The sequence below is a fragment of the Chanos chanos genome, chromosome 6 (genome assembly GCF_902362185.1).
Source record: "Chanos chanos chromosome 6, fChaCha1.1, whole genome shotgun sequence".
Classification (NCBI taxonomy): domain Eukaryota; kingdom Metazoa; phylum Chordata; class Actinopteri; order Gonorynchiformes; family Chanidae; genus Chanos; species Chanos chanos.
Genome location: NC_044500.1, coordinates 43,012,017 through 43,033,101, shown reverse-complemented (window position 1 = coordinate 43,033,101; position 21,085 = coordinate 43,012,017). Strand labels below are relative to the sequence as shown.

General features: G+C 41.1%; 2 protein-coding genes across 3 annotated transcripts in view; both read right to left on the bottom strand.

Annotated features, from left to right (window-relative positions):
- The window catches only part of gnai2a (guanine nucleotide binding protein (G protein), alpha inhibiting activity polypeptide 2a), a 56,666-nt gene extending 49,352 nt beyond the window's left edge, over positions 1–7,314 (bottom strand). The window contains exon 1 of the mRNA XM_030778603.1: positions 6,480–7,314. Coding sequence (XP_030634463.1) covers positions 6,480–6,597 — 118 coding nt within the window. The 5' untranslated portion in view covers positions 6,598–7,314. The remainder of the gene's footprint in view (positions 1–6,479) is intronic.
- A 4,518-nt stretch (positions 7,315–11,832) lies between these two features.
- The window catches only part of slc38a3a (solute carrier family 38 member 3a), a 30,130-nt gene continuing 20,877 nt past the window's right edge, over positions 11,833–21,085 (bottom strand). For both annotated transcript variants that reach the window (XM_030778652.1, XM_030778653.1), the window contains 9 exons: positions 19,768–19,850; positions 18,306–18,364; positions 17,598–17,759; positions 16,708–16,787; positions 16,103–16,203; positions 15,271–15,395; positions 14,730–14,874; positions 13,467–13,570; positions 11,833–12,689 (listed from right to left, as the gene is read on the bottom strand). In XM_030778652.1, the coding sequence (XP_030634512.1) occupies positions 12,585–12,689; positions 13,467–13,570; positions 14,730–14,874; positions 15,271–15,395; positions 16,103–16,203; positions 16,708–16,787; positions 17,598–17,759; positions 18,306–18,364; positions 19,768–19,850 (964 nt within the window). In that variant the 3' untranslated portion in view covers positions 11,833–12,584. The remainder of the gene's footprint in view (positions 12,690–13,466; positions 13,571–14,729; positions 14,875–15,270; positions 15,396–16,102; positions 16,204–16,707; positions 16,788–17,597; positions 17,760–18,305; positions 18,365–19,767; positions 19,851–21,085) is intronic.

Genomic DNA, 21,085 nt, shown 5'->3' with positions numbered 1-21,085 from the left:
TTGCCCGCGATTACAATTAAAACATATGGATAAAAAAAGAAAAATCTCACAAATTGGATTCATCTAGTGTCCGTGCTCTCAATTCACAGGCCACACTTTTGTGAACGATATCCAGATACAGTATAAGACCCTCCGTTCTGTTATCATGTAATTAGGACATCTGGACCTTTTAAATAACTTGTTACTGAAATGTTATTGATTTTATATACTCTGCTTTAGTGAACGCTTTGGTAAGAGAGCCTGTGAATATTTTAACTACCCCCCCACCCTACACACACACACACACACACACACACACACACACACAGACACAGACACAGACACAGACACAGACACACCACAACCACCACTCTGAAAATTAAGCATAACTATTTCTGAGTTAGATTTATCAGGAGTGCTGATAAACACTCTGTTTTTTTGTTTTTTAATTCAGTTAATTAAGTTCTCTTAATTAAACGGACGTTCAGAGCATTTTATGAGGCTATTCCTCTCTTGTTTAAAATCAGTTTATTTCCAGGGAACCACATGAGCAACCACATCTCATTTACATTTCCTTGTTTAACTGTCGTGCTGTTCCACATTGACTGCACATGTGTGGTGCAGTCGCAAAAGAAACACTGGGGGAAAAAGGGGGAAAAAAAACAAACAAAAAAAAACATAAAATAAAGGTGGAAGGGGAAGGAAATCACACCCATCATCATACAGGTTTCAATCTGTGCTCAGTCAAAAGCAATGAGTTTCAATCTGTGCTCAGCCAAAAGGAATGAAACGACCGGCTCCAAAGTCTAGTCCATCCCCTTCACGCACACGGGAACGCGCTCCGAAGAGGAATACCTCCAATCGATACAGAAATTCAGTGTTTGTAACTCCCTACGCCAGAAAACAAAACAAAGCAAAACAAAACCCCACTTCAAATCACTCAGAGAGATACAGAGTACACTGAACTGAATGTCAAAGCGCTTTTTTTTTTTTTTTATTTTCACGGCGGCCAAGAAAACAAATTGTTGAGTTAAAAGAGCAATATGGATTTGAAAGTTGATAAAGGGTTTTCTAAGACAAATCAATGAAGTGGAAAATGGGTTTTTGAAAGTCTGCGGAATTGTTTGCGTTTGCTTGACTGTTATGCTCCTTCGCAGGCCGCATGGTCGCTCCACATGGATTGGTGGTCAGGATTAAGGAAATTGATGGGAAGCGAATAGACGGTCTGAGGCCGCGTGAAGCCGTTAGTCAGTATCGATTTGTTCCTCAGAGTTTTCTGGGGGTGTGAGGGGTCTTAGATGTTTTTTGAAAGGTCCTGGGTGACCGGGTTTGAGCTATGCTACCACGTAGCAACACAGATTAGATAGAAATGAGATCACATTAAAAAAAAAAAAAAAAGCAAAACTAGTCATGGGTGACTGTTGTATTGATATGTAGCTAAAGAGATGTCTTATCTTTCTTGAGCTCAAGTTTTGAAACCATAATAAAAGTTTTTATCTTCAGAAGCGTGTTGTATTTATTAACCAAAACAAGCAGCACTTTGCCTACCTTCATGCCTGAAGGAGATTCTTTCAGCAATGCTAACTCCTCAACACTCTTACGTGTGACCTCTCCTTAAAAATCGAGTCAGCTCTCGCACACTTTGCTCTGAATGTCAAGTGCGATTCATTTTCAGTTAATTTAATGGGCATTTATACAACTGTTTATACGACTTTCAACGGCTGGGAGAAAGTGGTGAATTTTGTTCACTGGAAAAAAAGTCTCATCTTTAATGTTATAATAATACTATAGTGGTTGTAGTGGTGGAACGACCTTGCTTAAGGGAAAAAAAACAACAAGGCCAAGAGATGGACCATTAAGTTTTCCTGGAAAGTCTCTTTTAGGAATGCATACAACCTGATTTCTCTGTACTGTAAAACGTGCAGGGTATTCGTCTGGGTGAGGTGACGGTCAGACTAAAACGCCCTTTTTTGACTCCGCCGGCATCTTTTAACCTTCAGTAATCCTTCAAGCCAGCCAGGGGTTGAAATATTTGGAAAATTCCAGTTCATTTTAAAACTCCACTTGTTTTTATGTGTCTGTCTCCAGCCTGTTCCTCTTACTCCCCCCCCCCCGCCATTTCCAAAAAGGTTCTCAGACAATCTTAACCCTCTCATATGAACGTAAGCTTCCAGACTATAAGCCCCTCGCCGCCGTAACTAGAGGTACAGAGCAGAGAGTGAGAACGGACGCGTTTCAGATGGTACGTACCCTTGTAAAACCCTACAATCCCACGTCACGGGAAAACCTGTTTGCTTCGGCCACAGAGGAGAATTGATCTAGAGATGGCATCGCATTTTCATCTTCTAGCCACGGGGCAGAAGAGTGATGGCTCTAATAACTGCCTGTAGCTAAGCATTTCTCTAACGCCGCAGCAGATGTGCCTCAGAGTCAGGAACACATGCATAGAAGCTTAGCCACCCATAGGCTGCCATTACCACAACCTTTAATCACATTGGGTCACACATAGCGAGGCTATAAGCAACAGTCGCACTCAGTGAATCAGCTTTATATTGACACTATCAGCAATGCTGTGGAGCTTGTATGCGTACACTTGGAGGCTTTACTGTGGTATAGCACAAAGGCCAAGAAGCTGACAAATAAGCCGTGAGTAAAAACAAGCTACACAGAGCCTATGATGAAAGAACAAGTTTCACTGTTGACAGAAATGAGTTACAGAATAGCCCTATCAGCCGTTTATTTTGCCCAAAATAGGCTGGGTTTTTTGTTGTTGTTGTTGGGGGTTTTTTTTTTTGTTTGTTTGTTTTTTTCCTGAGAAGGCCATCAGAATTCCTCATCCATGCCGTAGGTTTGTGAAAACAGTACATTGAGCGAACCACCCTGTGAGTTATTTGAGTTATTTTCGCTCTATTTATCACATCATCCCTGTCAAGAAGACAGCGGTGGGAAAACAGTGAGGCCTCAGTTCATTTCTATCACCTCTCTGGATTCTGTCACACCTGACAACTGTGCTTTCCAATACAAGTGTGTGTGCGTGTGTGTGTGTGTGTGTGTGTGTGTGTGTGTGTGTGTGTGTGTGCGCGAAAGAGAGGGAGCTTGCAAACACACACACACGCTACATTCTCAAATATGAAGGCTATTTCAACAGTTTATTTTCCCAATTCCCCAAGAACCCTCAAGGGCGTGTTGACAGGTAAGGCTTATTTTTCTTTCCATTTTGGAAATGTCTGGGAAAATGAAACCACTAGTATCACCTTCAAGATTTTAAAGGTCACTAGGAGTAATATTTTCCCCCCCACAAGCGTATTGTCTCCAAACTCGTGTTTAATGTTTATATAGAGCAACACCAAATAGAGGTACAAGGACTTGGCAAAACTGTACTTAAATGACAGTTGACCCAAATGTTATTTACACAAAATCACTTAAATGAATTTGAGAAGAGAAAGCAGAGGGGTCTAAGCGGCTGTAAGCATGAACACAAGGTAAGGTTAATGTTCCATAAATGTGTGTGCATTTCTGTATGTCTACGAAGCAGGCCCTGAAGTGTTGAGACATGTTACTCAGGGAGAGCTACTACTCAGACACAAGGGAGGCCGCTGCCAAGGGAAATTTCCACCCCAGCTGAAAAGGGAGGATAGAAAAATTAAAGAACAGGAAAGAAAAAAAAGAAGAAAAAAAAACAAAGCATGTGTTGGAATTCGCTGAGGCTCGAGTTGCTGAAGAGGATTAAACTTCGATCAAAGTACAGGAGCTGAGTAGAGCTCATCAAATGGATTGCTTTTTTTGTGTAATTGCATCAATGAGCCAAATTAAGCTAAATAAAACAGAATACTTCTCATTACTCCATGACTTGTGGAGTTTTGGGGGTTTCCTACAAACCCAGCCTAGGGGATGTTTAGTACTTTAGCCTCTAAAACTATGTGTCTGGTAGAAGGCTTTAAATTTCTCTGAAGGCCCTGACTCACATTGCAAAAAACCCATCGTTTTTCCCTACATCTGCTGCTCCTTACCTAAAAATAGCAGCAAAAGCCCTCACCCATCTAAGCAAGCCAACACTCCCCTTGGAATCAAAGTTTGCTTTGGAACAGTTTTTTTTTTCTTTTGGGTGGGGGGGGGGGGGGTTGTATTTCAGAAGACATGTACCATCTACAGACACTTCTACTGGTGTTTGAAGCCAGCAGGAAGTGCTTAAATGTCTCTCAGCTGTTCTCCAGGTTTCCGAAGCAGCAGCAGCAGCAGCAGCAGCAAGACTGAGAAGGTTTTTTCAAGCAAGGATATAGCTGCTTCAAGAGGAGCCCACATTTACCTTTGACTGAATTTCATGCAAAAAAAAAAAAAAAGAAAAAAAAAAAGGTAATTCTATTCGGGTCAGCATGCTTTGTTTCTACAAAGTAAAGTAACTACTAAAGTACTACCGTATACAACATGTCCATCAACCTTAAAACTAAGTAGGTGCCAAAAATGCTATGAATCAACAAGGGGACTCAAATCTGCCACAAATTCATCTCACACTCTGCTCTGTGATAGTCGTGGCTAGTGATACACACTAAATGTGAAAAATTACTCTAGGTACCAGGGAGCATTTAAGGAGCTTTTACAATCTCAGTAACTTAACCAGTCATACAGCCCATACTCTTTCATAAAGGTTTCGTTTGATGTGTAAGGATTTCTGAGAAGACATCTGATTGGCCTTTATTTGGTTGGCAAACACAATTATGTACTATGATTAACAGTTTCTGTTTGACATTTAAGATCTGGACACAGAAAACTCTCAGTGTCTGTCACTGTTGAGACTATCCAAAAATCATCTAAGTGTCTCAGCAGAGTTGTAAAAATCTGTGCAAATGCTATGCAAGCTTGGAGAAAGTAAATTTAATCGGAAATGCTTTTTCAACAGATAGTCTTGAGCAACAGGATAAGGCATAAAATGTATTCATCTACAGGGCAACTTAAATGTTTTGGTTTTTTTTATCAGCAAAATGCTCGTTTAGCATGCAGAATGAGAAACAAAATTTCTTCAGACTTTACAAGTTCTCAGAATACATTACAAAATGACAGTAAACTTTGATTGTCAACCATTAGTTTCAGCATTTTCTTCTGGCACATTCGATGACCTCTCCTTCTGTTTGGGCTCGTGGCCTACTGAAAACATTCCCAACAGAAGCTCTGTGTTTCTGTCAAAACACTTCTCGGTGCACTTTGCGAACAAGGGCAAAGTGCACCAAGAACGTGATTTTACCGTCACAGCACGCCAAGAGGGACGAACGGGCTAGCCTCAGACCTGTCAAAATACTTAACGAAAACGACTGAAAAGGACTCCTTGAGGATAACACCACTCTGTCTTAACCGTTTTCACCGTCTTAGTTTCACGTCGGTCACTCTCTAAACGGTGTTTGGAAAGGCGACGTATGACAAGTATGTTTGTGAGACGCGGCACAAGTGTTTCACTGCAAGTTATGAGCCTCACGTGAAGAACACACAAATATCACGGTCAGGTCGCAGTTCCAGTGGCATGCTCCTCACATCCCTTAATGGATCTGCTCTTTACCACAACCTGAGCTCCTGTAAGAGCTGGCTCATATCCTCATATCTGTCCAGTCAGGCCCTATCTACCTTTAGCTTATACTGCTGGAACCTGCCGGGCTACGGAATATACACATATTGTAGACCTTTCATTTTCATCAATTAAGAGTTTAAGGTGTTTTTAAACAAAAAATTTAAAATGCTCTACCATACGCTCACATAAGAACCCAACACACTAGTGTTAGTCAGTTTGCCCACAGGGTGAAATGAATGGGCATTCAGTACAGTTTTGTAAAGATGAACAGGAAATGTTGCAAGTAGCTCAATGACATCATAACTAATTGCTCCAGCAATTTGCTGACATTTTGAAGACTGGCAGAAATTGACAAATCTCTTTGTCATTTCTGGACCAATTTCCATGTAAGAGGGAGGAAAGCACAGAGCAATGCAACAACTAGGCTACTTTTGTTGACTCTGGAACAGTTTTTACTGCATACTTCATAGTAACTATTTGTCTATGGTTTATGCAATTTTACACTCTAAAATGAAACATTAATTATTGTAACGTCTGGGAGGTTGCTATAATAAAGTTGTTTCCTGTTTTATATTAGAGTACTGAGACCACTTTGATTTATTAATTTAGAAGAAATGATTTTCAAGTCTACCAAGGGTATATGACAAACCATTTTAGCCACAGGCCATACTTGTCCATATCTACCTTGACACGGCAACAATCAGTCAAAGCTACATTCCACCGTAATTCTCGTTCAGTTGACTCTTCATTTAGTGTTGGTTCATGAATACCGCCTTTAAGTGAGTGACAGTCAAATTGCGTTCTTAGGTCAAAAAAAAAAAATCTAGGGTACTCACATATGAAGTGACATACTTTATCAAAACATTTCACACGAATCAGTGCAAGTTTAACGATTAATGGACAACCGTCTAAATGTATTTATAGGATCTAAATCAACCATTACCTAATAACAGCAGTTTCACTTCTTTTGCAGCTTTCTCGCCATCCTCGCGTAGGTTTTTGTCGATCATTTTGGATCTCTCGGCGGCCGCCTTATCTTCCTGACTTACTGTACAACCCATGGTTCCAAGTGCACGCTTCAGGGCGCCGGATATTTCTGAGATAAGTTTCAAAAACGTGAGTTGCCTTTCAGGGCTACCTTTATTTTACACTGCGGGGTGTAATTTAAGAGTCTTCTGTGACGAACTGTTAGAATATTGTAACTTCTCCTTTGCATAAAAAAAAAATCTCCGAATAAAAATACTCGCGAGCCCGAGGAAACTGCTTTCAGCAAAATGTTTTACGATTATCTTCATGTAAGTGTAAAAAGTTTGAGAAGCTTTAGTTTTTTTATCCACACGAACCAAACCCTGTTTCAAAGTTAAGCCTCAATCAGCTCAAATCGTCACAGTTAAGGTTCCCACGCGAAATAAAGTACTCCGACACTGGATCTCGTCATTACGCGGAGAAGAAAATCCTGTAGAACTGACTTTTTCCAAACAGACAAAAAAAATCCAATGAAGTTTGCTGAAGACGCAAAGCAGTTTGCGAACAGGTATATAAAAAAGTGGGCCACTAAACTTCGATAAAGCAGAGGCGTTTGAATGGAGTCAGATGTCAAATTGTGAGAAATCGTTCAGCCACTGTTCTGCAATTTTTGCCGATTTAATCCCCTCCACTTTCCGAAAGCACTTTCCCAAGGCCCAACAATGTGCGCCGTTAGATATTCTTTCCACCTCGCTCTGATTTATTTCAGGGTTTTTCAAGTCCGCCACACCCGAATTGCTCTGAAGTTCCTCTCTTCTAGAGAGCAGAAGACAATTTAGTAACCTCCTGGCTCGGAGAACTGCCAACCCTTCAACAAAACGCCCACTACTTTGGCTTCATGGGAAATGTAGTTTAAAATCTAATCGCGCCAAGACTTGTCTAGCCATGCTATATCGCTTTTGGGAAAAGTTAGGTGGCGACTCTGTGATTTTACTTAATTGAATGACCTTTAAAATGATTTGCACTGTTTAACTGAAAACAGATTAAAGTGTTTGGGGGGTGGGGGGGGTGGGTTGACAAATTTGAAAATAGCAAGTAGACTTTTGGAGAAATATTAAACTGTGTGAATTTATGACTCATTATTCACAGATTTAGCAAATGGCTTTTCAGAACTGTTAGTTGAGCGTTAATTTTGCCACTGTATAAAAAAATATCGTGTCGTGACAAATATTTGCTTTTCATTATCGACGAGTTATTGTCATTACCAACTGATGTTGAATGTGGCACCTTGCACGAATACTATGTCAATATTGACCCATTTATTTAACGGTGTGTTCTGTGAACAAAAAGGACAAAAGATAGCGTCGTGTGTTTACAGTAAATCTTCACAATGATTTTTCATCTCCATGACATACAGCGACCCAAGGCATTACCTAATGTTTACAGCGTGACTTGGTGTTTACTGCCCCCGTGTGTCCCATTGTTAGCTCAAATGTTGTAGTCAAACTCCTGAACAATTCACCCCTGATGTGTGGGAAGATTCAGAACCAAACGTTACGCAGTTAACGCGAGGGCCCGTACGGTCAGTCTTCAAAGGCCGAATCCGTGATAATTAAATTAACTGCTGAGATGCTTCCGATATCAAGATATGGCATTGATCTGAATGCACAGTGTCTTATTACTTATCCAACTCACTCTCCTTTGATTCTGAAATTATTTAATAATATATGCATAAATAATGTATCGACCGCTACAACGGGAATGTTATGACTTTTCATAAATGAGAGTGCACATTTTCAAAGTGCCACTCTGTCAGATTCTCTCACATATGGGGGTATAATTTTGTGAAAACCTTTGCAAGTAAACCACCTAAATCCAGATTTTGATATCCTTTGTTGAAACACATAACTTGAAAATATTTCTGAGGTTGTTATGAATAGTCCACATTCATTCACGTAATTTTGTTTGCTGTCACCAGGGATGAAAGTGTTTTGTGAGTACCTTCATTTGGATCCAGAAGAGTTATGCCCTACAATACATGGAAACTTGACATCCAACAACACTGATTTTTACCCTTTAACAGATTTGCATTGAACAAGATCTTATGATGACGAGCCTGACTCAGTGCTACTGTTTAATAATAATGAACAAAATTCACTTAAACCTATTACGCCCAGATTGCTTTGAAATAATGGATTAAAAATGGAAAAAACAAAACAAAAACAAAACTGACATATGGACTCAACATGGAACAGCTTCATAAAAATGAAAGTGCCCGTCTGATGTGTGAGAGTGAAAACCCGTCGGCCTGGGCCGTGCGTTGTTTTGACATAAGCAGCGTGTTTTCACACAAACAGTGTTCTACTTTAAAGAGCGGCGGGCCTGAGGGCAGGAGACACTACTGTTTATAGCAATGAGGAGGAAGAAGATTCATGGAGTAAAAACTCACACCCACAGACCCAGTTTAATCATATAGCAACTCAGAAAATCAGACGTGGTTTTTCACACTTTTGATAATAACTGAGGTGAATTTACTGGGCAAAGTCAGTGGGGGTTTTGTTGGTTATGAGTGTAAGTGACTGTTGTTTGACACAACATTATTAAATGTTTTAAAGTCCTGGAAAAAGTTATGGAAAAAAAATATGCAAATCAAACAGGAAGTGTTATTTCTTTTTTATTTCAACACTGTTTACAGTACAGCAACTGCCAGAAATGTACTCAGTATATTGATATACAAGAAAAATAGGGACAGAAAACAAAGGCTTTTTAAAAATTATTACATAGTTTTTTTTATTATTTTATTTTAATTACCAGACTAAACCTTCTCTGGCTATTTACAATGTACAAACTAAATGCGCATATATAATATAAAGGGTTTACATTTATATACATTATTTATAAATGCTGCCATGTAAGTAAATAATTCATAAAAATTGTTATAACACTCATACAATTTTCATTAAGTCAAAGGAAGAAGTTGACAGACACAAATATGTTGAAGGAAAATGGCCAGTTATCAAAATGTCTCCCTCTAGTGGTCTAGTTGATATTTTGTGGATATGGTATACCACTCCATGAATACCTTCATGTATTTGCATGCAGTGTTTAGATTAAACCCGAAGGACATTATTTAAAAAATATAAAGCCAAAGCTCTTTAATAGCGAGCTAATAAAAATTACACTTGAAACTAAACTCATTTCAGAAAAAAAACTGCTTCATTATAAAAAAGTGGCAAAAATAGGAGGCTTTTTCAAGAAAATGATTCCCCTAAATTGGAAAAAAACTGTATTGCTTTCCCATCTATTAATAACGAGTATGTTTTTGTAAATTCAGCATGAACAACAAAAAGACACAGTCATTCACTGTCTATCAAAGTATAGATCCACTGACCATTTCACTCACAAAGATTAGCAGACTAGATAAACACACTGGATTAGTACACTGGCACTTCTCTTCTTCTGGATACAAGCCTGCACACACACACACACACACACACACGCACGCACACGCACATACACGGACACACACGCACGCACGCACACACACACAGCATTGTAAAACTGATATTTCCCGGTCAATATTACTAACTGCTAAATACTTAAGTCTTCTTGCGCTGTAGGGAGAGATCATATATGTATTCACACATAATCTCACAGAAAAAGTGACTGAAGTACAGAATCTGTACGTTCACCAAGTATCAAATTAAATTAACCAAATTCAAGTGTTTTTTGGGGGGTTTTTTCAATGATGTTCTTATAGTGTTAAACAATGATGCCTGACAATCCCCAAAGCAGCACTGGAGACATTTCAAACACTGACCAGAAAACACCACGATATGGAATGCTGTTTTACAGAAATTCATGTTTGGATTAAACGAGTGGTCAAACTACTCATAGAAATGTTCACAAAACTAATGCGAGTACCACGTTTTTAAATACGCACAATTTACTGTTTGTTTCCAAATAAACACCCACTATCCTTACAGTACATCCACTGAATGAATTCTATTCTCTCCATTTGGAGAGGAGGAACAGGCACACGTGAATGTCATGTGCACACGCATGCGCACGCACAGTCTCTCTCACACACGCACGCACGCACGCACACACACGCACATGCAAACACACACACGCATTCCGCGCGCACAGACACACGCACTGTGCTGTTCACACTCAAATATGGGTTACTGAACACTGGGATTATCAGACAGGGACTGTAAATTTCTGTTACTTCAGTTAGACATTCATGTACCATGTTAGACATTTGATTACTCATCCAGGACTTAACACACATGAATTACACACAGTTCTCAACAACTTACAATTAGTAGTACAAAGGCCATGCCCATATATTTCTGTCCATAAAATATATTAACTTATGTATAAGTATTTTTTTTTTTATTTTGTATATCTCAGTTTGTCACCAAGTAAGTTGATTAATGGCTATATGAGGATGTTGTGCTTTTCAGCTCAAAGTGCTATAGCTAATCACCAAGTTATCACCAGCTGGCCACGCTCAAGAATTTCTCTTGGTACAAGAGCTGTACAGAAATGACAACTACACCCACAACAACAACAATTTCTGTGTAGTTTCATCTTGCTTTTGTTTTTTGTTGTTGTTGTTGTTGTTGTTTTTGTTTTGTTTTGTTTTTTTGAGCATGGTCATACAGGAACAACTCGGATCATTTATGGTAGAAGGACGTGCAAACGTTGTCGAAGACGCAACGTTTCGCTTGCCCCTGCTAGACCGTGCCACTACAGTATGCCTGTCAAAAGCCAAGCTCACCTGAAACACGCTCGTTTCTGAGATGTGCAATATTTACATACATCAACCTTGATTCTCCAGTTCAGGAGAGGACCCTGTTGAGTTTACGGTGTTTTCTTCCTCTTCCTCTTCTTCTTCTTCTTCTTTTTTTTTTTTTTTTGGTTATCTCTGACTACTTTCAGTGAGTGTTCAGAAACAACTCATCAACAGACTACGACAGAAAGCTGTTCATTCGAGCCCTAAACCGGACGGACAGACGCTCTTCTTTTCCGAAGCTCAAATTAGAACCCTTAACAGCAAATATAATCACACTGACCCAAGACAAGTCCTTAACTGTGCTTACCACCACCACTTCATTGTGCCTTTTCTTTCTTTTTTTACTTAGAAAACTGAAGGCATCCTAAAAAAACAAAAAACAAAAAGAAACAGCAATTCTCTCTAATTTCACAGATGTGTCTCTGCACGATCATCACAGAACACCTTAAAACAATACAATAGTCTTGATAGCTTTGACCAGATCTCAACATCTATACACCAAACAGTTTTTATGATATAGAAATGATGAAAAATATATAGCTCCGTATATATATATATATTTAAAGTTGTCTAATAGTGTCGTCTTTGACTCGCTGTATGTACAGTTGCATATGCGTCTTCTGTTTCCGTGTTTGGGTTTGAAAAGAAGGGGAGGATGCCGGCACCAGGCCAGCAGCAGGGCGGGGCACTACAATGAACCAGAAGGTGGAGTTGCCACGGAAACAACTCCATCCATCCAAAAGGTTGTGCTGCAACTTTTTTTTTTTTTTTCCTAAAGGTATTGCACGAGATATTGTAATGCTCTGTAATAATGTGTCACAGCTGACAAGAGTACCACGGGATAACTGCGAATTACAAAGAAGATAACTGCCTGGTTTACCGTCGCAGGTTTAGACTACAGGTCAAATACCGACAAAGAAAAAAAAGTAACTGACGTATAAAACTGTACTGTATGAAAAGTTATGGCAAGGGGAGAGACGCGCCCGCAAGGCGGCTTGATAGTATGATTATAGAGAAAGCACAGTCCGTCTCTGCAGAAAACTCCAGCTTTAGACCCACTGACATTGCCTTTGAAACAGGCCATCTGCGGTGCACCTGTCAAAGCAAAACGGCCGAAGAGAGAACCTGACATTCTTCACATCTGGCGTTCAGAGTTGAGATATACTGGCCATGCTGCAACTTTCCACTGAGAGACTGTGCATCCTCTTAAACCATCGATTTTTTTTTTTCAGGAATTAAAGTATAAGTTTAAAAGTACAACATAACAGCGATGGAATGGGCTTAATGACCACTGCTGGACTTGCTGCTCCCTGTCGTCCAATCAATGATGATAAAGCTCAAGCTCATTATCATAAACAGGAAGCCAAGGCCTGCAAAACAGGCAGCCTGTGAGAGATAGATAGAAAGTCAGAGAGAGAGAGAGAGAGAGAGAGAGAGAGAGAGAGATGAGTTACAAATTCAGGATGCTACATTCAATCATGAAGATTAAAATACAAATAATCTTAATTTACTCAAATGAATGTCTGAGCATTTCAATTTTTCAGCAGTTATTAAGCAAAATGATTGGCATCTTAACTGCCTTAACCCCTGATAAAGTTCACCCAGGGGAGCTGGAGCCCTGAGAGAGAAAAAGACTCGTTCTTTACTTTGGCTTTCAATTTTTGTTTTGACAATGTCTAAATGCTTAGCTCCAAAATCTAGCGTAAGACTTTCAAATAAATTGATTTTTTGTTGTTGTTGTTGTTGGTTTGTTGCCATGACATTACTCACGAAAGCTTCAAATACATCTCCACAGCTGTATCTTTGCTGTTCCCTTAACTATCAAACATGAAGTGTCATCAAATCTCACTTTTTTTTTTACAAGTTCAAATCGGTGGAGATGGGACAGTGCTTGTGCAAGAGAAACTACATCCAGTATCAAGGGGTAACAAAAGGTCTCACTGAGAGGCAGTAGGTGATGTGTTATTTTTTAACAGAGGGGATGGCCTAATGGCCAACAGGGCAGATGGCCCAGTGGTCACTGACACTACCCTATAGAACACACAGGGGGGATGGCCGGTAAACAAGGGGGATGCATTCTGGTCATTTTGCTAAGAAGGGGGATGGTATCCCCCCCCCTCATCCCCCTACAAATCGCCTACTGAGAAGGACTTGGGAACTCACCAAAATTTTGGGTGGGGAGCGCATGGGCTCGTCCTCTTTGGGTATGATACGGATGTAAAATACAGCAGGGAAGATAAAGATGAGACAGGGGGCCGATGTGGCGCCTGTGGCAGAGAGAGGACAAACAAAGACCCCCAGACACACACACACACACACACACACACACACACACCACAGGGAAATGATAGACATAGTCATTACAAACATCTCTACAGAGCTAAAGGTCTGTGGGCATTATACGACCCTTAGTTCAAACTGTCCTGTAACTCATGGGTCTTCGCTCCAATCCCTACACTGCACCTCCACTGCACACAAGACTCTCAGATCTGATTATATAACATGTGGTCAACAAGGGCAGGCTTGGTCAGGTGGCTGTCAGAGGTGCGGTCAGTGGCAGATGAAAACAATGGTAAACTGTGTGAGAAGTCTACAGACTCACATGAAAATGGAGAATAAGCTAAATGACATATAATTCAGTGTTAACGCCAAAAAAGAAAGGAAAAAAAGAGGGTTCAGTTGCATAACAGTCACATGACCCCCATTAAGGGCCTGAGTGCACATTCCTGAAGTGATTAAAAGTGACTGTACCGGAGTATAAGCTCAAGATTTAATGCATAGGAGATCAAAGGGGAGCTTTGAAATGAAAAAGGGCCAAGATCACAAAGCCACAAAGGCCTTCAGGTTGTTGCCATGGCAGCTAAGGACACCATTTAGAGCTACTAGACCTTTGAAAGATGCAATTTCAACACACTGTTACAGGGACACTCTACATATTATGTGTTCTTAGTAAAGTGCTAATTTATCTAATCACTTCAGTGGTAGAGAGTTATAATTATGTGGATACATATGGCCCTGCAATTTTAAAATGTATGATTTATACATTGTAGAAATAAAACCCCGGTAACTGAGATAAAAATTTAAAGCAACCCATTGCGTAATTTTTTTTTTTTTTTTTTTTTGAGTTTACTCAACCTGTGAGTGAGACTTCTCTGCCAACAATTCTAGTTCATTCAAAAGGACTATGTAACATTTTATCTTGAAATCATCCGTTTTTGTTGTAATTCATTATAACAATGTGAGCGCTCCAAATATTCTAACATGCACGGGTATTCTGTAAAAACACTGGGACTGTTAAACCGGCCTATTGGCAAGTAGGGTGCTAAGGTTAAGTCTCTTTCTGTGCTGGCAGAGAGCGTTTACCAATCGAGTTTCGACATCGGTGAGTTTGTGATGCTGATAGGCTGAGAGGCCAGAGGGACTCACCAATGACACCAAAGATGCCCAGGATGTTGGGAGCAAAGATGACCAGCAGGTTGATAAGAGTGAGCAGCGTGACGGCAATGCCAATGTGACGCGGCCAATAGAAAGTCTTGTTAGGGAAAAGCATCTGCTGCAGTGCTCTCCTCACCTGAAAACAAACATCAAACGGCAATCAGGGGCTTTTTTCCCCCCCACGTGATTCCGTTAAAGCAATTCTATTCTATTCTATTCTATTCTATTCTATTCTATTCTATTCTATTCATGTCTTTCCATTCTATTCTTACAGTCATATCCACGTTTCTTTTTGTTTGTTTGTTTGTTTGTTTGTTTTTACCACACACTCCATGAATGATTTCCAGTTTTGTCTGTATTAATTAATCCCCCTCCACGACGTCTACATCGGTCTGCGGTCTGAGGTCTAACTTGTGCAGTTTAGAAACGGCGTGTTTGATTTGTGTGTGTGTGTCATTCTGGCAGGGGGCAGGCGGTGACTGCGCAGACGGGCTGCTGAGAGAGGGCTGTAGAGTGAGAACAGCTGACTCACGGGGAAGAGCACTATGGGCACGGTGAGTGTGACAGCAGTTAGCACGGCCACACGCACACACAGGATCAGGGTGTCGTAAGGGTCGATCCGACTGTACGTGTGTAAGAGCTCGGCCTCCACTTTCACTACGGAGAAAACACACACACACACACACACACACACACACAGAAGAATGTCAGCAAAAACGTTTAGAGTTAAAGAGGACACAGGTATATTTGGGTCAGGTCTCATTCATATATGAATGAATGAAATCTGATAAATGAATTTGCACTATACCATAAAGTGTTGACTGAGCATGTACCAGGATGAAGTAAAAATGTTCATTTTACAGCTTGCTCATCAGTTCTGTATTGTAGAGAGACAGAAGTCTATTATACCTTGATGCTTATTCTCTTAACAGAGGAATGGCCACCAGAGGGAGTATTTCAATAAAACTTAAAATCACGAACGTGTTGAGCTGGTCTCTCACTGAAACACGTCTCAGCAGAATTGAATGAGCACTTTGTCTAAATATTTTGATCAGCGCGTTAAATTTCAAACTGAGTGGCCATTCAACACTGGCAAAGGGGTGTGGAAAACAAAACACAAGAATAACAAACATGGACCTTGTGCATAAAATACTACATCTGAACAGTTAACTGGCAATGTGGTTTGGTAGAGTATCAGTGTGATGAGTTATTAGTGCTGATGTGTAGCTGAAGCTTAGTCCACAATGAAGGATGCAGAGAAACAGAGAGAGAGAGAGAGAGACAGACAGATACACAGACAGACAGACAGAGAGAGAGAGAGAGGCATGAATAAAGATGACATGTTTTGTGGCTATTGGCCTCACCATAAAAGGTCAGATATCCAAAGAGAGCAGCCAGGAAGTACATGATGTACATGACTGCAATGGAGATGTTGGCAACATGCTGCATCTTTTTCTTGGTGGGGCTGAAATCAGAGAATATTGGGATGTGATGATCATATGCAAATACACACACACATGCACGCATACACACACACACACACGCACACACACGCACATACACACACACACATCCACACGTGCACACATCCACACGTGCACACACACACACACACACATTGCACACAAATACACACACACAAACACACACACACACAAAAGTCCTTGATATGTTATATGAGATAGTTTTGCCCAATCAACCCCCATTTTCTATCATTCCAAATCATTTTCTGGTCCTAACAACAGCTTTTCTCTAAAGGATGGCACTGCATTAAACATTTAAACATCTTGAGTGGTCACCTCATACCAGCTGAAAAATTACAGTGTGAGCATGGGGTATATGAGAGTGAGGAAAATGAATAACAGTCGAGCTAAAGCGTAATGGCTTCCATCCCCACGGTGTGAGTCATCTCTGGCTCCACCAGCCGCGGGCATCAGGGGGCATGCCACTTTAAGAATGAACTACCTACTTGCGTAGCTCCGTGTAGATGGGCAGGACCTCGGGGTGGCACACAAAGGCGAACGCCAGGATGGGAATGGTATAGGCCGTCTGAAAGCGCCAGAGAACAGTATGTCACCATGGATACGAAGGCGCCAACCATAGACGTCTTACTACCAACCCACCATTTTATGGCTCATTAGAAGGCTGAAACATGTTACAGAAAGCTAATTGTTTCCCAGTGATTAACTTGAATGTGGAAGAAGACCAGCCGTAGCCTGCTTAAACATGCGAATCCTATTGGCTTGATTTGGGAGTACAGTCTTGCCAACTTGGGCTTTAAACTTTCACACATCTTATCGTCATGGCAATACAGACCTGGTAATGTACAACAACGCCCACACAGACTTGAAGTCCAAACAAGCGAAAAAACAGTATAAAAATCTATCTGTACAAAACAGTATATGAGTCAACAGGACATAGGTGTGTATGTAGGTCATACGCTATAAAAACCTTGGTCCTGTTACCCAGACAATGCATCTTAACAGGCCTACACTGAACTTCTCAGCTATTAAGCTGTACTCAGTGAACTCTGAGGCAAACAAATGCCAGCACTTTCTCAAACCCTGCTGTTTTCCCAAATTTGGCAAAAAACAGTTAGCAACAAACCTTCAAACCAAAGTGAATGAGATTCCAAAACACTGAGTGTTTTTGAATGCCTGTCTTACGTTATCCTGCAGGCAGCCCATGGCCAGATATCTGCACAACTTTGAACATTTTTACCCACATCTTTTCAGGAGCTACTCAGCATTGTCATTAAAAATGATGTTTGCCAGCTGGAGCGCTTGTGTACATTCACGCCACATGGTATGGTTCATAACAACCTCAGTTTGTTAACTGAAGGTCAAAACTCCATCTAACCTGTGAATTGAGGTTGAACATGCGTGGTGTGCAGGAGGGGTCATCTTCGTGGACGTGGTCAGCTCCTCCGGGGTCAGCCACGGCACTGGTGTTCAGCACAGCCGTCCTGTTGAGGGCAAAGTCCACAAAAGGACAAGGCACCTGGAATTTCTTATAGATGACCTGCAAAGGGGGAAGAGAGAGGAGAGAAGAGAGAAGCTTGAACCAGAGCCCGCTGGGGAAAGCTCGCACAAATCCAGCACGCAAACACGCAGCGACACAGAGAACGACTGTGAGAGAGAGAGCACTGTGTTCGGATTAGAGAGTGCGGCCAAAAAACTAGGTCAGTGAGGTGCATGAATGCAGTCTAAAACTGCAGGATGGAAACACATACACACATACACACACACATACACACACACACTCTCACACCGACATATACACACAAGCGTCTCATGGATGCATGAAGAAGGAAAGGAAGATAACGAAAGGAGGAGACAGAACGTGGGCGGCTGGCGGAGAACTCGCTCAAAATCGAGATTGAACCGTCACGTTCACTTTGTCAGCATATTATGCAGAGAAGGAAAAAAAAATGAATCATTTGAAAGTTTTTGGTAGTTCGATTTGCATGAAGAAATGATTCAGAGTTCCTGGTGTTGGTCTGATACCCACTCAATTGAATTCAATTCATTTAATAGTGGAAAAAAAAAAATAGGGTCACAGACGTACCGCTAAGAGGAAAAACACCATGCAGCTGAGAGAGAAGCCACTCGTGTAACCTAGGTAACCTGAAAAAGACACACACACACACACATATTAGAACCACGAGTCCACAGCCAAAGTTCTTCATCATCACCTCACACAGCGCGCGCACGTCCATGTTCTAGCCGAAGGGACGCGGTCAGAATACACGTCTCTCCGCTGGATTTCGGTCATGAATTCTGTGACAGGATCAGTCCTAGAAATGAGGTGGTGTGTCACATACATGAAGCTAAGCCCGCGCTCAGTCGTAGACTTTATTTGGAAGAGCTTTGAGGCTGAGACAGAAAAGGCTGAGAGAAACTGATTCAGGCGTTGATTAGCCTGTGTTGGCAGCACACAGTGTCCTCTCTCTCCTCTCCACAGTCTCTCTGTTGGACACACACTCGTAATAGGAGGTCGGGACCTTCCCTTTATGATTTCTCCCCCTTTCTCTCTTTCTCTTTTGAAAAATGAGGTTGGTCGTGTTCAATTTTTTGTTGCCGATAACATGAGGAATGGATTTGTATTCACTAAAGGAATCAGTACTTAAATGTAAATAGGGGTTATCCAATGCTTTGTTCACATTTCAAGATTTAACGCTTGATTCCGACATGGCCCTGACTGATTCTGCTGTTGTTTTTCTTTTTATAAACAGACCTGTATCTAATATCAGTGAAAACTGATCTCCACCCTGAAATGCTCCACATAGGTACATGAAACGCAAACAGAATCACCCCTCTCTGGATAGCCCTCCGGTCTGTCCCGTGATGTGCCAGCATGGCACTTCCCAAGCTCCACTTTCACATGGTTTACAGTCTGCCCATAGTGAGAAGGCCATGTTGTCAGCTCCATCAGAGCAAAGATATGATGAGTCTACACCTGACTATAACTTGGAGAGAGGTGTGACTGCGCTCTTACCAATAAAGTTTGGACGCACAAAAGTGGTCAATATCAGGATAGACAACATTTGTTTTAGTGTTGCTCACACCATTTTAAATCATCTGATCTATATCCCATAAGAGATATGCCTCAAATGAGGGGGAAAAAATCCAATTTTTGTTCAATTTTCGGTTGCACCACCATGTACGTAGCTTTAAGAGAAAGTGTTTTACAAGCGACGAATTTGCAAAATCGTCTGCGACATCCAGTGCAAAAAAATTTAAACTTAAGTACAGCCATAGAGCGGGAGGGAGATAACTGACGAGACATTTGGTTTCTTTTTTTTTTATTTTCATTGTGAGAATGAATAGAGCTGTCTCCAGGATAACACAAGCCTGGTTTCATGAGAACAAGAGCAAATTGATGAGGTCAAGGTACTTTTTGTGAATGAACCAACAAGGACAGCTTGTTAACATGAGAAAGGGTTATAAGAGAGTGTTATTTATATTCAGCACATGAATAGGTACAATAAAACATAAGCAAAAGGCTTTTAGGGTCGATTATGACTTACCAAGCTGTTTCATCAGGGCTAACGGCAAGATGACACTGACGGACACAATAATGACCAGGTAGTTTCCATTAAGAAACCACTCACTGTCATGAAAGAATGACAGGACAGAAAGAAAGGAGAAAGAAAAAGAAACAGAGTCAAACAGGTTAATCAATATATTTCTATTAACATTTTTAGCTGTGAGACAGTAAAAACTATATCTTTTGGACCTCTGTTCTCCAGACCGTTCCTGCTGAACTCTGAATAAAAGAATCTTTGGGATCAGATTTTGTTATTGTAGTGTGTCAGGGAATGATTCAGGATAAACCTGCGATAAATCCCTGTAGCCTTTTACTCTTCAGTTTGTTAAGACCAACCAAGCCGCATGCTTCAGGAAACCAGTATCAATATCAAACTCCCAAATCCTCTCCCATGCCCAGGGACTGTTGCATTATGGGAGACAACAGGGAGACTCTATCAGACGATAGCTATGTTCAGCAGTGCACAGGGCTTTAGTGAATGAAGTGAGGGAATACCACTGAATGGCTGAGAGGACGTAATCTCGTCTGAGTGACTTCCAGCGATACGGTAGCTTTAATGTGGTGGAGCCAGGGGTCTGGAACTGGTCTTACTGGTCTTTCGACACAACAGTTCTGTATGAGTGGGCTAATGTTACTACAAGTGCCCTTGTTTGACTTTGTTGACAGCTACACTCTCATTTGAATAGCTGGACAGAAGAACGGCGCCAGTTTGATGGTAAGCAGCAAAGAAATAAGCTCTTAACCATCTCCATGGCGATGCTTTGGTTAGACATACTCCTATGGACCTCGGTTGGACAAAGGTGATTGCTATGGCAACCCCGCGATAAAAATGCATCATTCGCTGTTTATTTACCATCGCGCCAGTTAAGGAATATATAAATGCAAATAAAACAGTTGAAAGTCATAGCAGTCTGAACGTGTCCTTCGTAAGTGCATCCCCCAGCCTTCTGTTAGACAGCTCTCCAACGCTCACATCTGCCATCTGTCAATGACAGAGCAGCACCTCACCCACCATGTGAAAGCTACTGTAACCTGCCTCTTTGTCTACTGCTACTGCTGCTCAGGGGCCAACACTGAAATACACTGACCTTCACATTACAGACAAACACAGACAACCTCTCACTGATCAATCTGTCAGAGCAACGCAGCAACACACACACACACACACACACACACACACGCACACACACACGGAGACAAACACATCCACACACAAAAACGAGCGTACGCACACACACACAAACGAGCAAACCCACATTGTATTTCTTCCAATTACTGTTGTGACTGATTCAGACAGT